This window comes from Venturia canescens, chromosome 7 (assembly GCF_019457755.1).
Source record: "Venturia canescens isolate UGA chromosome 7, ASM1945775v1, whole genome shotgun sequence".
NCBI lineage: Eukaryota > Metazoa > Arthropoda > Insecta > Hymenoptera > Ichneumonidae > Venturia > Venturia canescens.
In genome coordinates, this window is record NC_057427.1 from 12,268,419 (window position 1) to 12,286,613 (window position 18,195).

Here is an 18,195-nt window from a genome sequence, read left to right on the forward strand (position 1 = left end):
GCTCGTCCAATCTCCTATTTTTGTGTTGTTCGACTCATCCGCGTACGCGAAGTCTACGAAGAGTTGAACCGCACTGAGGAAAATTGAGCTCAGCGCAGGGACTCGTGACGCCGATGAGCATCAAAAATTCACACCAATTTCAAGTCCACTTCCATTACGAGGGAATAAGAAGTTTCCGAAGAAGTCGTACGCCATAATGACAGCTCCTTCGACGCGAAACGACCCTGTGTTGCTTCGAGTCATGCAAAATTTCCTTCGAGTGTGCCCGGACGTTCGTCGATGCGCACGATAAAAACGCATCCACGAACGATTTCATTTCTTCAAGTAGGTCGACCTCTTCGGAGATCAATATTCCCTGAGCCTCGGTCACTCGACGACGCGAATCATCGCCGGCGAAATGATTACGGGCAAGTAGGAATCAGGCGTCGTAAAAGAAGGAACGCTCGCCACGTTATTTTCCACTGGAAATCCACTTTGTCTCTTTTCGAATTGAGTCGAGGCAGTCCAGAAAGTGCTGACATTTTATTAAGCTAGTGGACCGTGCAGAGGGAATCGAATCGATCTCGTCAGCAGCTAATTTCGAAGGTCACAGCTTTTTTGAGCTCCCTGAAGAAACTGCGAGCTTCCCAGGCTTTTGGGACATCCTGTACATCGTCTCGGAATCGCGGTTTAACGGTATCTCACCCGTACAGCGAATCTGGGCTGCTGAAACGTGCCTTGGCACCCGCTCGTCGTCCACTTTATACACATGCAAACTCTTGCATCAATGCACATGAACGCAAATATTTACGTACGCGGATGAAATACACCTGCAAATATACGTACACGCGCTCAAACATCCTCCAGATTTCAAGTCGACTCCTTCTTCATTCGCGCGTAACGTTTCTCTCGTGCAATCTGTATTACGCACATTTACACGCGAGTCGACGACGTGGCTTACTCCACTGAGTGCATCATCCGTTTGTCTCCCTTTCTCGCGCGTTGTACAACAATGGAAAGATCGAGGTCGTTCCCGCGTCTAATCGACGCTCAATATTCACATCCCGACTCCTTGGATAATTGCACGTACTATTCTTAAGTTGCGTAATGTTTCATCTCTAAATGCGATAACACTCAATTTTCAAAACGATTTTCTTAAGAAAGTCGTGAAATAATTCGCTCAGAGTTTAAATGGGCAGTCGACTAAAGCGCGTATCAAATTTTAAGGGGTTCGTCTTATCGGCGATTTAGATAAACGCGTTTAAGAGTATGGATCAGTTGACTAACCTCGCTTGGAATTTTTGAAATTGAAATTCTCTGACACGGTTTGACCGATCGAAAAAAGGCTCTGTCAGCCTACGCAGAACGATGGCAAAAATCGACTGACAGAGCCTTTTTTTAATCGGTCAAACTGTGTCTAAGAATTTCGATTTCGAAATTTGCAGCTATCTCTCTCGCACTAACGGTTGCGATATACCAACTGATCCATCCTCTTAAATATGAAGAAAAATACACAGGATTATCGAGACTATGCGCAAAAAAACGTTTTTCTTTCCATATTACGAATGAAGCATAAATGAAGGTCTGGGAAAAAAAAATCGATTGTCTTACTAGTAATAAAAATATATTAGGTTAAAGATTTAACGAAATTGGTGATGAGCACTCGTAACCTCACATTTGCTTATTTCGGCATTTTGCTTCTTCTTGGCTTGGCCCATTCCTGTCATAACCTTCTGTCTTGTTATTAATACTTTTTTCTCGATCCCTTTCCCGTTGTGATCTCTGCAATTTTTTATTCATAAAACAATAGTATTTTAGCCAGGGACGAATGAAATTTTGGGTTCAGTCAGCGATGGATCCCCGCTCAATAAATGGCTCGTAATTTCATTCGGCAAAAGATAAGTTGAAAAGATGTATTTACGATTTGGAATTAACTACCCTGACATTAATTTAGAGTGACAATATATCTTTATTTAGGAAATAAAAATCGACCCAATTTAGACACCCATAAAATACGATCCTTCGGACATGATCTACCTTAATTTCGACTTCACATTAAATTCCTTGTACTCGTTGTTCAGACTCGTTTCAGAAAAAAAACGTGTCCCCGGAACCGAACTCGCGGTTTTATCGCGCGGTTTCTCTCAGGCACGTGCATTCTTACGTTCATTCATTCAGAATTCCTACTGCGGTTACCCTCAACCCTCAACCGTACACGGCGCATGATAAAGTTACGAGCGTGCGTCGAGGCGATGCGATACTGAAATACCGCCTGGTGTAGAGTTGACATTCATCGATGTTTGCTTTATTATTTATATCGGAGTTGAAGGCTCCTCGCAGCATAAAAACGGCCAGTGAATGGCTAAAGTACTCTTTTAACTATGAATGGGACAATCTTTTAGCTGAGAGTTTAATACGAAAATAGAGTAAACGCGCGGATTTTCATTCGCCGTATTTCTCCCGTTTGTTTTTATTGGCAGACGATTGCTCGACAGAAATTACTGAATTCGGCCGTATAACGGATCTTCGCATTGGCCGATGTTCGCACACGATGTGCGGCATAGTAAAAAACGTACGACTCGAGTGAGAAATTCAAATCGCTGCTTCTCCAGCGCAGTTACGTACAAATTCACGCTCCTCAATTCGCCAGAATCAATTCCGAGTGATTTCGAATATAATTTACGAATCTCCTGGAAGTTTGACTGCCGAGAGTATATTCGGAGCTTGATTTTTGTAGCCCGAACAAAGGTCGGAGGCTTTTGTGAAAGCGATTTTTTTCTTCGCTCGTCGTTCAACTTATTCGACGACAAGTATATCCCTGCGAAAAAATGCGCGTTCGACGACAGAGATCCGACGATAAAACTTAATGACAGATGAAATTGTTTCACGTCTCGTTTCAACGATTTCACCGGCGTAAATACAGTTACATGAAAAATGTAAAAAAATGAGAGCTCGACTGCTCCGTTGACTGGATTTTGTAATTGCTCGGTGAAATTGTAGTTATGGGAAATATTATTAGAAAAATGTGATGATCGATCGGAACGCGATCGGCTGAAGATTGATGGAGAATTTTATCGCGAGAGGAGCGAAGGGAGAAAATTATAAAGAGAAAGAGAAATCACTGCGAGGGAAGAATCAATCGCTGGCTTCTGAGTCGATGAGAAGGAAAGACGAACGATTCGATTGACGAGATCGAGGAAGACCGGTATTCGAATCGAAGACGAACAGTGGTAGCCAATCGATATAAAAAGCATCACTTTTCTGCGGACCTTTAAACCCGAAAAATTTCTTCTCACATTGAGAAAAAAACGGCCACTTCGCGCAACGTTATTTCGATAAGAAAACATATAAAACGATCGACGAAAATCGTGCGACCCAACGTCCAACGATCCTTATATGTGTCACGTATAAATATGTACACGCGTAGAATTATATTGACCGGAAAATAAAATGGATCATGATAACCCAGCGTCGAACGACGGAGAAGCTGGCCGAGAGCCGGGAGAAGGGGCAAAATGAGAAGCCCCCTGGGGAGTAACAGGTGATGATAACGGTATAAAACGCAGGTTCATGGTATTCGAACATTCTCTCGTGCCAGACGAGAGCCAGCTTTTCGGAACGGTCATTGCACACTCACTTTATAAAATGCCCTTCGTCTCGAGTTACGAGCATCTTTCGTACGATGATCCACGATTGATAATCTTCGATGCTGGTAAATGGGACTTTTTTGGATGCAAAAATAGGACTGTACAATATAATCGAGTTCTGAATTTTTCGTAGATTTGTGCTCCAACTTACGATGACAAAAAAATCATTTTTTATGAAATTTTTACTCAAATAGAAATTGCACGACTCGTGTACACATTTGGAAATCATTTAATTCTTTAACTTCAGATTTTTTAAGAGGTTGTAGAATTTGTAACTTTGAGATGACAAGTGAATTCGAGGACATGAATTCTACTTGACAATAACTGCAATGAAATCACCTTTTCCACACTTGGCCAAAGTTACGATAAGCAAAAAAAAATCGTATGACTTTGATTTAAGGAGGGTGGCTAGGGACGATACAATGTTGCCATGCTAAACCATGCTAAAAACATAAAAAAATTCAAAATGATAAGAATTTAATAAAATTTGGTGAACATATTCTTTAGAGTTAAATTTGACAATACAAATTTTTTAAGATTTTTCTTCTGTACAGTTATCGAGTAATTGATCACCAAAGTTCACGTGTATAAGCATAGCGTTTCCATATATATAGGTATACATTCCGGGCATAAGAAATCTGCTTTAATGCGTAATTACTCGATAACTAAGCAGAAGAAAATTTTGAAAAAAATTGTGTCTTCGCACTTGATGTTGAAGAACATTATCACCAAATTTGATCAATTTCTTATCAATTTGACGAACGTAGCCACCCTCCTTAATTTCCCTCAGAACCGTATAATTTTGAGGGGGAAACCTTTCAAAACTATTCGCGATGAAACCGGCCGATTACGTTACTAATTGGTCGCAAGGACTGTCGCCAAAGCGACTTGAAATCGAGCTCGCAAAGGTCGAGGATAGGATTACCTTGAACTCATTGTTTGTCTGTGGATGGCCTTGTCCTCTGCGAGGTAGCGGAGCACTTTTCAGTATTCACGAAACCCATCAAACGAGGCTGCGAAGTAAATACGACGCTGTTTACCGAATCATCGTTTAACCCGCGATTTTTTCTTGCGCAGTCCGACTTTCCCTTTGAAAAATGCTTTTGAGGACAAAAAAAAGCGTGAACTTTGCATGTCTCAAAGAACTTCGAAGAATCACAATCATAGAAACCCCTTGCTGTCAATTCGAAAGATAAAAAATTCACAAAAGCTTGAGTGATCGAATCATTAACGAGAGAAGCAAAAAGAGCCCAAAGGTGCTCGACCTCCCATCCTTAAAAACTGGATATTATTCGGAAGCAATTCGATTTCCGTCTTTCATCCGCGACCTTTTAACAGATTAAATCACTCGTGCATTACCAAAAATCCCAATCGATCACTTTGATTACGGATTGCCAGCAAAGATGCCCAATTCCCATGATTTATTTCGAGTATATTTAGCAGTCATTTATCCAGAAGAATCTCGAAGCGTTGAAAGTGTCGACACGCGATGAGAGCCCCGCCGCTTCATCCCGTATCAACACATAAATAAATGAAACTACATTCATATACGAACACCCAATGAGATGTGAACTTGACAGAGAAAAAAAGGAAAAAAAGTAAACGAGTTATTATTTCACTTGTCTTAATTTTACCTCCAAGTATATAATATTTACACACATATGTATAAATTACATATACATCATATGCTCAATGAGACTGAGGCCTTCGGTGGCCCATTCTCGAGCAGTCGCCAGTCGGTGTAGTACAGAAAGAGAGATAGATGAAGAGATAACAATTCGTTCAAAACGGAACGAGGAAAAGAAATTGCAAAAAAAAAAAAAAACGAAAACAGCAATAGCAAAAGTCAAAACCAGAAGAGCTGCTCGATTGTCGAACGCTAGAGAAAAAACGACCACGCATACTCCTCTTGATATTTCTGTTCGAGGATAGACCTGATCGGTGATTCAAACACTCTTATTAAATATCAAATAAAATAACATTAAATTAAAATTATAATTGAAACAAAAACCATACGTGGTATGTATACATATACTAAATAGGTATGTATATATATTTATATGTTCAGAAACATCATAAGCATTAATCGTTTATTCTGTTGTTTGTATTGTTTTGTTTTTTTTACTATCCATTTTCTGTCATTTATCAATACTTGAAAATACGAGCGAGGCTTTTTTCCTTCTTTATTATTATTATTCTTATTTTAATCATTATTATAGCGTTTTGTTTTGTTTTTTCTTCGTATTGTTACAACTATTTAAATTAATATCTATGATAATTATTAATAACGTTATTAATATGAATAATTACGATTTTTAATATTATCATTAATTCTTCAAATATAATACGCTGGGGTATCGGCTGAATGGCGTCTGACATTTGATTTCTGTCAACGATTAATTAGACTGACGGTACTTTGAAATACCTTGCGCGCGCGCGCGCGCGCGCGTGTGTGTGTGTGCTGGCGAAAGAGAAAAAACAGAAAACGTAATTGCATGTAGGATTTTGTTTCGTTCTTTCTTCATTTTATCTTTTATATATATGTATATGCATACACATTTGTTGTGCACAATTGCACACAGCTTATACAGGCATTCACATTTATACATCGGTAGAATGACGATTCGGAAGAGAAGGAGAATGCGAAAATCATTTTCCCCGGGAGGGGAAAGACGAAAATTTCGGTCTTCAGGTGGTTTGTTTGTACTTAAAAATGTGGTGAAATCTCAACGACGTTGGAGCTCTTCGTGTCGCGTTGCGAAGCATAATTTTGTCGCGTCAATAACGTTAAAGCACTAAGGATTTTTAAAATGAATAAAGAAATACAACGAAGAAGGTTTTTTTTCCGAAAAAAATGTAAGGTATCGAAAAATAAAGATAAAAAATGGAAGAAATAAAAAATTTCTCGTGATATCGAGGAGAGTAAAGGTTTTTAGCACCGTGTAAAGTATTTCTTATAAGAGGCACGATGTTGATGGAATCGTGAACCGAAAGATTGGGCCACCCGTTTGGATGCACGCTTAATTGATACATTGGCACTGACGAAGACGAGAGTGCCTCTCGCATTCGCCGGAAAGTCGATGTATACATCAGTGTTGTTTTCTTCATTTATTCGTTTACTTTTACTTAGTTTTTGGCGCGGACGATAAAAAAAAACAACATGAAATTTTGAATATTGAAACGTAATAATTGCAACAGTTTGTGTAATACGAAATTGGCGTGACGGTACGGGCGCTCGAGGCACGGACGAAAGCGACAAATTATACTGATTTGGTAAGAATTTCTTGGTGAGTTAGGAGGAGAGAGAGCTGAAAAGTATGCCGTTATTTTGTTTCATAAATGCATCGTACAGCTGGAGAGAAGTAAACACAAAACATACGCTTTCTTTTCTCTTTTTCTTTTATCTTACGACAATTAGAAACAAAAAACAATAAAAAGAGACAAAAGACTTGTACAATTATAATATTCGTACGATTCTATACACAACTATTTAAATTACCTCGTTGCATCTGATACGTTTACGTTTTCTTTCTGTACAAAAAAAAAAAAAATCAAATAATTATAATTTCATAATGATCAAACAAACAAACTTGACGTTAATTTTCTTTTTTTTTTCGTGCATCAATTTTCAACTCCAACATATATAAATGATATTGTGAAACGGTGAAAATGAAGGTAATTATTTTGTATATTAGGTCACTGGTACTTCGAGAAAAATACCATGATCGAACGCTGCATATACATTTATACATAAATATGTTTCTTTTTCTTTTTTTCATCGATGACTTTTTTGTGTGTGTGTGTTTTTTTTTCCTCGGAACTTGACTGTCCGCTGGTACTCGAATTTTTTTTTTTTTTTATTCACAACGCATTACTAAACTCTCGGGGATTGTGTCGGATCAACAGTCAGTCAAGCGGATGACGCTGCTCGAACGATTATGCTCGTCGGATGCAACGTCAATCCAAACGAAAAATAGAACTTAACGCGGTGAGAGAATTAACAACAAAAAAAAAAAGAAAAGCAATGACAGAAAGAAAAAAAAACTTTATGGAACTTCTACCATGTTGTTTCGCAACATTATTTTTTTTTTTTTTTTCGTTTTCGTTTAGCTTTTTCTTTCTTTCACTTAACGGGAGGTTACGGGTTTACAGAGGGCATTAGCTAATCAGTCTTGTTTTGAGGCTCGTTTTATTATTCTTCTTCTTCTCTCTTTTTATCTATATAGTTTTAACTGTATTGCGTGGATCGTCAATATTCATTTGAAAAAAATCTTCATCGCCTTTCAATTAGTTCACATCTCTCTCTCTCTCTCTCTCTCTCTCTCTCTCTCTCTCTCTCACATTCTCTCATTCTTCCTCTCACTCTCTCGGTTTATTTCTGTATCCCTCGCCAATAATTCCAACGCCAGTTTTTTTATCTCTTTTATTATTCATCGATCTATTTTTTTTCTTGTTCGACGTCAATCTTGGCTCTCACTAGGCTTTGTACAGTCTATGTTCTCTTGTTTACACGAAAAAGAAAAGTGTGTTATTGATTCTGGGGCGGAGAGGTCGGGGGGGGGGGGGGAGAGGGGGAAATGCAAGTTTCTTTCTTCTTATTTTCTTCTTTTCGATATTCAATAACTCTCGACGTTGTTTTTTGTCCTGCACAGAACATCGTTTCTTTGTCGATTTCCATACTCTTTCGTTTGTTCTGTTTTCTTTTGTTTTTTTTATTTTACACTCAACATTCATCGTACTTTTTCCGTTCGCTCACGAGAATTGATTTATTTTTTAGGAGGGATTACATGATATTAGCTTCTCTCGTACGTTCTCGTTTTTTTTTCGATCGAAATTCTTAAGTCGATTAGTTCAGATATACAGTTAAAAAAAATACCATTAGCCTTGATTGCCAATACAGTGGGTTGGGGAACGTTTTATTTTTGACTTTCATCGCTCGCTCAAGTGTGTTTAGAAAAAAAAAAGCGACGATAAATGATTTCTCGCAAGTAGCCTCTTTGACGTACTGGAACTTCGCACCAATTGTTTTTGTATGCATCAGGAAAAAGTAGAGTTTTTTCATGAGCCGAGTTAAAGGATAACGCGAAAGTACAAAGTGGAGTGCTCGCAAGGAGGCGATATCAAAAAGGGTGGAGCAACATTTTTCAATAAGAATGAACTGCTTTGGAGGGAAAAACATTTTTAAAAAGCTTGTCTCGAGGACACGTGTGGGAGGATAGTTCGTGGGTAGTGCTTCGGTGGTTTAAAAAATCTTAAATAATTCAACGATGTTTTAACGAGCATTGGAAAATAATTGAAATTCGTTTCGTTAAGTGATTGAAATAATTGGAAGCGTAAAAAATGGTAGTTCGCAGTTTTTAAAAAGTGTGCGAATAACATACGATATGAACGGAAAATTGTTGGTCGTTCTTCAATGATTTATTATCGAAAAATTTCACTTTAACTCGCACAGACTCACTTGAATGGTAAAAAAGATTTGCTCGATCGCGTGATCAGTTGAAGAAATTGAGGAAAAGTAGAGAAATCGAAATAAACGGTGCGTGGATCGTTCATGATTAAGAGATTTTTAGATTTGAATTTAATTTGCAAAAAATCCAAGTTTTATGTCGAGGGTGATTATTTCGTTTTGGTGTTTTCAACAAGACTTTTTGAAATTTTTTTTTCAATGCAAGAACTGTCGGCGAAGGGGGACACGAGGATAAATTCAGTTGATATTGAATGAAAAGTTGAAAAATTTGAAAAAAATTTCATTGAGATTGAAAGTTTGGTTCTTCGTGAAAAATATCGTGTCGATGAGACGTGAAATTGTTCTAATTTTTGTTTCCATTTCAACTACGTTCATCCCCAGTTAAATCTCAAGGGGAGAAACAGTAAATACAAAAATTAACATTCCCTCGAATAATAATTTTAACAATAAATTGGCTATCCATGACTTATAAATATTACATTTTTACCTCCGAGCGATTCTTTCGGCGTTGTTGAAAAGTAAGTAGAGAGGAATTGAAAGCAGGAGAAAAGGGTCCTGGGGCAAAGGAAATGGGAATGATTGTTCGTTGGGAGGGATGGCTGCGAAAAAATTTGCTGCCTGGCTCTCTTAAACGATTTACAAAGTGGCGAAAAGCCACGAGTAGTTTGAGCGACGAAACGTGGCTCGCAACGACACCTAATAGGCAGTATCTGCTGTTTTTGTTTCTTTTTTTATCCTTATTTTTATAGTTTACATACCCGAGTTGCGAATCTCTCATTACTTTTAGAACGAATAGACTTCGACGTGACAAAAAACAATGTTCAACGATATCATATTTCATTCAACAGAAAATATTGAAAGTATTAGTAGAAAAATCCAATAATTCATTTCGTTTCATTTGATTTTATACACTTTTTTTGTTCGTTCGACTTCAATTCCATTTCAATCCGATGGAGATAATAACAAGAACAAGTATTAACGTCGTTTGATATCTCAATAAAATGTGGACAAAATCAATGGTTTCGTGTAAAAAGAGAAAAAAAAACAACAAAACAAAAGAAAAAACAAAGTAACATCGGATAAGCGTTATCAAAGATTCTTAAAGAAATGAAAGAATCGCAATCTTGTTTACAAATAATCCATCGACGAGTCGTTGGCTTGCACCGAGAGAAAAACAAAAGGTACAATTACTCGTAAAGACGTACCGACATTTTAAACTAAGAGAGACGAAAATTATTGGAGGACTTGAACGTGATAAATAATCATTTTTTTCAATAACTCTCTATCTCGTTCTCTCTTTCTTTCCCTCTCTTTCTCTTGTTCAGTGTAGGATAATGGCTAAATTTGGAGATATTTCCGGTACGTTAGGGACGTTAAAAATTTAAATTTATCATTACAAGCTACGTTATTTTAAAATACTAACATTTTTCCCGCATCTCTTTCTCACTCTCTCCCTCGCTCGCCACATGTTTCATTCGTATGTGAACAAAAACACAAACACCTTTCTCTGTTACAAGAAATATCTCGGAAGCTCCGTAACCCAAATTTCAGTTGTAAAACATCGTAAGACTAGCTCAGACACTCTCTGCTCTTTTCCATACTTTTTATTTCTTTTTTCAAGTTTCATAGAGAGCCCGAATCGTTATACTCGAGTGTTAAATTCAAAATAAACCTTGAGAGTAACTCGTATTCGGGTTGAAGTTGATTCGTCATTTCAAGCCGAGGTTATTTCACTCAAAATTCGTTGAAAATTTACCATCTCAAGCCTTAACCCTTGAACAGGGTAAAAATTGATTTTTCAACAACGAAACTAACGTTAGAAATAAATTTATTATATTATAATTACTGTACACGGTTTGATAAATATTATTAATAGGAATTTGCACTGAAAAATGTAAAAAAAAAAAAAAAAAAAACGTGGGAACATTACGTGTCTTTTACAAAACTATCTCATTTTCAGGAATATGTAGCTGCTCATTTTCAAACATATTGGAATGAAAAATAGGTTCAAGCTTAACTCAAACGTTGTACAAAACTCTGTACAATGTAAGTCTTCTTGTTTCGTTTTCGCACATTAGTCGCAAATTCCTTTCGATTCGGGCCTCAAGAACATCATCCACGCTATAACGCGTGATTATTTCTTTGTCAATAATAAGCAAACGAACAAACAAAAGAAAGAAGAAAATGAAAAAGTAGAAAAAATGAAAGTGAAATTTGCTCGAGGAATAAAAGCACGATGAATCATCGTTTTTAGAGGATTCAACGATTCGAGTGTTTGCCAAATATCACGCGAGACTACGTTGTAGTACCACTTATAAAACCATTGTTAAGAGTCTCTGATTTTTCAGTGTATTCGGGTTGAGAGCATTTATCGTTATTAGTAGAGGAGTTATCAACGACATCGATATCGTCGATGGGTGGAAAATTAATACGTAATTTGATCGGTTCCTTGCCTTCGATCATCGACAAAACCTCAGGCGTATGATTCTCATAATCCGGACTATTTTTTCGTGACTTCAAAGACAAACCCGGACTATCTTGCATCGAAACAGCGATTTCGCTGCAACTCGCCGGGCTCCGTGGCTGTTGCTTCATCGACTTGAGACTCAAGCTACCGCGGGATGAACTTTTCTTCCTATTGGACGGTGAAACTTTAACAGACTTCAAACTGTCCTCAACGAATGGAAAGTCCAGAGTGTCTTTGCTCGAATTCAACGAGCCCGCTGACACACCATCAAAATCATCGAATCCTGCTTTTAATGGTATCTTCGATGAGTTTAAATCGTGAAATTTCGTAACGACCTTTGAATTTTCACCGTAAGGCTCTCCTCCGTATCTCGAATTCGAATTATTCTTCAAATACGATGGCTCGATACTTGCGAAATCTCCGAAATCTTGTCGCAACGGTGAATCCTCGTCATCCTCGCCCTCGTCTTCTCGCAAATCTTGCAAAGCTGACAATTCCAAATCCCTGAAATCAATGAAAAAAAAAAAAACAAAATCTCATTGTCATTCTTTATTATTTCATAAAATTCCTTGATTTCGTTCAACACGAGAACAACAACGTTTTTTATTCTTGGATTTCATCACGCCAAAGTACATGAACTCACTTGTCATTGTGCGGCGAATGCGAGTTGTTCTGATTACGCGCCTCAATCCCCTCGGGGGAGTGATAAAAGCTCACTCTGTCGAAACCTTCGACGTCAACTTCGCTCAACAGCATTGTCGCAATATCGATAAATGTTGGTCTACGGTTTGACTTGTGATTCCAAGTTCTTCGCATCAGTGTATACATCGAATCAGGACAATTTTCGGGTCGTTCCATGACACCTCCGTCGATCACGTATCGCAAAACCTTCAGAAAAAATGAGAATCACATTAAAAATCTTTCGTGAAATGCTTTATTCCGAACAACAATTTCGTACCATCGCTATTCACATCAATAGAAAACGTGACGTAGCTTAGGCCATGCGCGAATATTCGACGAGAAATATATTTGTTGAGCATTGAAAATGAATTTCAATAGCCATGCAATTGGAATTTTGTGAGAAATTCATTATAATAACCTGATCGTTGGAGAGACCCTGATAAGGTTGGGAGGCAAGTGTAACCATTTCCCAGAGAACGACACCGTAACTCCAAACGTCAGAGAAGCTTGTAAAAACGCCATCTTTCAAGCTCTCAGGCGCCATCCATCTCACCGGCAAAAGTCCCTTCGTCCCCTTTCTATAATAATCGGTCTCGTAAATGTCTCTGGTCATACCAAAGTCGCCGATTTTCACGGTCAAATCTTCGGCAACCATGCAATTACGTGCGGCCAAGTCACGATGAACGAATTTTTTGGCTGACAAATATGCCATGCCGTCGGCAATCTCAACAGCCATACGTAAAATCCTTTTCAACGTCGGTGGCTGTTTCATGAAATTCTCACACTGATCGGGTCGATGACTTCGTAGATACGTTTTCAAATCACCGTTTACCATGAGCTCCATGACAACCAGCGTCGGTTGTCCTTGCGACACGACGCCCAACAATCTCACGACGTGGTAGGTGTTGAAAGCCCTGCAAATGGAAATTGTCGTTGAGAATAAACGTCATTCAGGTTGTGTATAATCGTTTGGTCGTTCACTTACTTCATAACGGAGGCTTCGTTCAAGAATTCAATTCTTTCGCGATCGGTAGCATTTTCATTGACAGTTTTAACGGCACATCGAACTTCGGGTTTAGATTTGACAACGTCCTTTGCCAAGCCTTCGTACACCATGCCGAAAGAGCCGTTTCCCAATTCCCGTAGTAATTGAATTTTCTTTCTCGGTACTTCCCATTCATCGGGGATATAAACAGTGCTGACGTATTCGGGATTAACAGTCGCGATCAGTCTCATGCTCGGTACGTTGCGCATAAATTTCCGTTTACACACGTAGAACGTAACGAGAGAAAGCGTCAAAAGTGTTATGCTCGATATTGACCAAAAGGCGATCCAAAATTTGCTGCTCGTGTAGAACTCCTCGATGTAGAAATATTTCGTCTCGGAATCAGCGCCGCTCCCTGCCAAACTCGTGGCTCGTACTTTTACAGAGTAATTGCCGGGCGCGAGATCCTTCAAAATGTAGGAATAATCAGCTTTTATGAAGTCGTGACGCGTTATGCAAACCTGGGTAGGTTGAATCTGAAACGAAATAGATAAATAACAGACGTCTCATGTTGTTTGTTCATTCCGGTGTATTTTAACTCCGAATCGAAAACTCACATTTTGTATATCCAGTCTCTTGTATTCGATCTGATAAGTGATTATTAGACCATTTGGCTGTGGTGGCTCGTCCCACTGTAATTTGACAAAAGTGTAACTGTTATTGCCACCAATTTTTTCGAGCTTGAATGAACTCGGTGGTATGTTGTCCGCGCTCTCGATGGGCAATGTGCGATAAGCTTTCACCGCTTTCGTTGAACAATAGTTCTGTGTTTCATTGAAGACTTTTTCGCGACAGGCGATTATCTCGATGTAATATTCGGCAAAATGTCGCAAATTTCGCATGACGAATGTCTTGTTCGTCGCTGGTACCAACACTGCGAATCTGACGTAAGTGCCGTTCTCGATTTTGTTTTCACTCGGGTCAATATAGTCTTTTTCCTGTTAACAAAAGAAAGTATTGATGATTAAAAAAGGATTATGCAATTCAATCTTCTCGCTCCATTATTTTCATTGTGTTTGGAGAATAATTAAAATTGTTTGTTTTTTACCTGCGCATAACCCGTGTCTCTTTTCCACGGCACGGCATCGATGTCTCGTCTTCTACGTGAATTTGTCCTTTTTACATAAACCGCATTATGAAGCGCATCCTCGAACGCTATGGAACTCGAGATCTCTTTCTCAAGTTCGCTCGATTGCTCTGGCTTTCGACTAGAACAGTCGCATCGGCCTTTCGGCGGGGACTTCTCATATTCCGATTCTAATTCCACTTTTTTACGCTCTTCTTCCGCCATTTCTGACATTGATTTTTTCTCCGGTAAAAGCATAGCTGTAAGAATAAAAAATTAGTGTAATAAGCACTTTTTTTTCAATTTTTACACACTTCATTGTAATTATTGTATTTATTTTATTTCGAGCTTTCAAAAGTTCAGAAAAAAAAAGAAATTATCAGCCACACATCATGAAATCGGTGCTCATTTAGAAATAAAAAAGCTTGGAGTGTTTCTGAAAGCTTGAAACGCAATAATAAAGGGGAGTGGTTTTTTTTTGGCAATTCTGTACACGCATTATCTCTCAAAACATATTTCACTCCAACGTCGCCATGCGAATATAGATTTTTGAGTAAACATACGAGAGAAGAAAACCAAGACTCACGTTCATCGCAATAATTTCTCTGAGCTACAAAAGCAGGATCATCGCGATCCCAATGTCCGATAATTTTGTAATGTGTCAAATTTCCGTTTTTTCTCGCAGGTTCATTCCACGAAATGACTAATTCGCTACTGGCGTTGCTCCATATCGATAAGCTTCTGGGTTGGCTGGGTGCGTCAGGAAGCGTAGTGAAATATTGGACTTTGCTCTGGGCGCCTGATCTTTCAGTGGCGATGGTATAAGTCTTGACGTAGAAAGCGTACTGCGTATATGGTTTTAATTGAGTCAATATATGGGTAAGATAGTGGGGTTGTCTGTGGATAGTACGATTGCCGGTTATATGGATACTGGGTAAGTCGTCAGCGGCGCTAACGTCATCGACGCGCCAGCCATCACCGCCGCAAGCATCTCGACCGTCGTACATGGTGACATTTCGGCTGGGGGCTTCGATGAAATAAAAAACGTATCCTAGAAGAGATCGTGTATCGTCATGGTTGAAGGCTTCCCACTGGATGAGCGCAGCTTCGGAATTTTTCTTGGTGACTTCGGCTTTGAGTTCGGTTACGTTGCAGGCGACCTTATCCCCGTTGCTGTTCGGTGCGACTTCGAGATCGGTGAATTCAGCGAGATTGGCGACTTGTCGAAGGGTTTCGATTTGTTGGAGACATAATTTAGGATTGAAATGAAAAAATACTTTGGCTGGACCGTCGCGTGACAATATTTTAATGGATGGATGTGTGCCCCAGTCCCAGAGCTCTTGAAGATTTTGATTATCGAGTACAGAAAGCGTGTATTTATTGTTGTCGAGATAGTTGCCTTTTATGACTTTGAGTCTTTTGAAAAAGTTCAGCGATATGAGAGGGAAACTACGGACTATTTTCAAGTACCCGTCGATCACCTCGATCGAGTTCAAACTGTCCTCCAATTCCTTAACTATGTTTTTACCGCCTCGAATCTGAATTTCCAAACTTCCACTTATGTGGGTACAACCCCGTAATTTTTGAGCAGATGCGATACTATTTACGTTCGCGCCTGCGCATTCTCGTAAACAATGGCCGTCGCATTGTTTACACGATGCCAAACCATTACGATCCTCGTCCATCCAACCAGCTGGACATTCCATGATGCAACTGTCTTTAAACGGCTTGTAAGGATATTCGCGGATTGTACCGATCGCCTCGGGCGGTTTCTTCATTCTTCGACACTCGTTCTCCTGTATGCAACGACGATTCATAAACTCGTACGTTCCCGATGGGCAACGCTGCACGCACTGATTACCCGCTACCGACACTTCTCTACAGGCTGTACAGTGCTGAGCCAATTCTCCTGTACAACCACCCAAGCACGAGGGATGACAGCACATGCCCGTCGACGTACACGCCCGGTCTTTACACTTTCGATCGCAAACTATCCGTCACCAAACAAATAAACAAACAATATTACTTTTTACAGCAGTTATTTTTGTTCTTATTGCCTTGAATTATTCATTTTTATATCAAAACAAAACTTAAGGTCGAACCCGAACAAAAGTTTTATGTACACAATCACCTTGTGTCTAAACGGAAATAAATATTCTATTACGAATTACTGTATTACCATACTCGAGCGCAATTACGTCGAACAAAACGAAAAAAAAAAAAACTCCTTCAATCATCGTTCACGAGTTCAAGAACTTTGGCAGTTTGCGTTCAAAGAAAAAAATTAAAAATTTCTTCCATGTGACGAGCTATCCTCGAATGAATTGAAACATTGTAATGCATTGAATTTTCTCGAAATTTAAAGAATTTTTCAAAGTAATCGTTCATTTTATCAAAAAACGATGTTGAATTTCTCTACAAACATCCACGTTACAGACTTTTTTAGATTCTACAAAATTTCTCAAGATTTTTTTATTTTAACTTCGAATTTGCTTGAATTTGCAACTACATTTCTGTGCATTTCTATAAATTCGTTTTTTTTTCTTTTACGATATCTAATGAGTCCAAACGTTTTTGATAACTTCAATTTTCCCACGAATATTCTGAACTCGAAATGAATTCTTTCCAGTCTCGCGCGCGCGCCAGTCGAGAAATGATTTCTCACCTTTTTGGCAGTGTTGTCTATTCCAGCACAAGGTATCGTCGGGTTTGGTCGAACGCGATGGACAATGTTTGTCACACACCGGACATCCGTTTCTAGGTTTGTTGCCCTGTAAGCAAAAACGAATTTTCGAGCTTGTTATGATTTTTTCTCATTTTTTTTTCAATTAAAATTCAAATGAGAATTTTCAAATTCTCATTTGAGAAATCAGTTTTCACTTTCACTCGTGAAGAGAAATCTATAAAAATAAAAATAAACTCACCGAGATCACGTGCTCTCCACGACCAGCTTTCGCGATCAAATCCCAATCGATCGTGTCGACGTAACAGAGAGCTGGATTTTTTTCAAATCTCACAGATCCTCGTAATATGTCGGTCAGCGAATGAAGCCCGATCTCTTGAAGATGCATCATCTCGAACGCCACCAATGCATAATTTATGAATAACGAATGTCCACGTATCACCGTGAGGTTCGGGAAAAGGCGACCCACGCTTCTCAAACCGTTGACCCTGCGAAATATTTATGTTTTTTATACTCGAGTTCATTCACTCTGACCGAAGTGGCAGAGATCGAAAATCATAAATGATTCGGCATCATTCGTTTCAATCGATTTCGCTGTGACAGAATTCATAAAAAGTTGCTTTTGTGCGAGTCATTCATACTTTCCCAAACTCGCAACGTCGGAGACGCGGGCCCCGAAAATTCATCTTTTTTACTCTTATATTTAATCAATGAACTCTCGATGAATATAAAGTCAAAAAAATTGTAAAAACTTATCGGGAAATTTGAAAATTCGCGAAAGATCGGAAAATCCAAATAATTCAAAGTATAAAACTGGAACGAGCGCTACTAAGATTTTCAACTCTCAATTCAGCTCCCTCGATACTTGTCCTGAATGAAAATTGTTCAAAAATTTCCTATCTATTCATCTTTTTTTAGGTAAATTATTTTTATCCGTTCGATGATGAAACCCCGAAGCGAAATTTGGCATCGAAATTTTGGAGTCTTAAAGTTCGTTTCCCAGAAAATCATCCTTACGTTTAACCGGCCAAGCAAATTATTTGAAAAGCTCGAAAAAATGCTGCTCAAAAACGGAACAAATTATTTCCCATTTAACACAATATCTCAGATTTGGGCAATCCAAAAACTAAGCGAGGAACGGAGGGCGAGCGATCCGAGTA

General features: G+C 38.7%; 1 protein-coding gene across 5 annotated transcripts in view; it reads right to left on the bottom strand.

The window, feature by feature from the left end:
- Nucleotides 1–5,233: 5,233 nt before the first annotated feature.
- Nucleotides 5,234–18,195, bottom strand: part of LOC122413990 (insulin-like receptor) — a 44,541-nt gene continuing 31,579 nt past the window's right edge. For all 5 annotated transcript variants that reach the window (XM_043424720.1, XM_043424719.1, XM_043424715.1 and 2 more), the window contains exons 4-12: nt 17,277–17,523; nt 17,018–17,123; nt 14,939–16,342; nt 14,335–14,612; nt 13,844–14,224; nt 13,227–13,762; nt 12,660–13,155; nt 12,204–12,448; nt 5,234–12,064 (exon numbers count right to left, since the gene is read on the bottom strand). In XM_043424720.1, the coding sequence (XP_043280655.1) occupies nt 11,389–12,064; nt 12,204–12,448; nt 12,660–13,155; nt 13,227–13,762; nt 13,844–14,224; nt 14,335–14,612; nt 14,939–16,342; nt 17,018–17,123; nt 17,277–17,523 (4,369 nt within the window). In that variant the 3' untranslated portion in view covers nt 5,234–11,388. The remainder of the gene's footprint in view (nt 12,065–12,203; nt 12,449–12,659; nt 13,156–13,226; nt 13,763–13,843; nt 14,225–14,334; nt 14,613–14,938; nt 16,343–17,017; nt 17,124–17,276; nt 17,524–18,195) is intronic.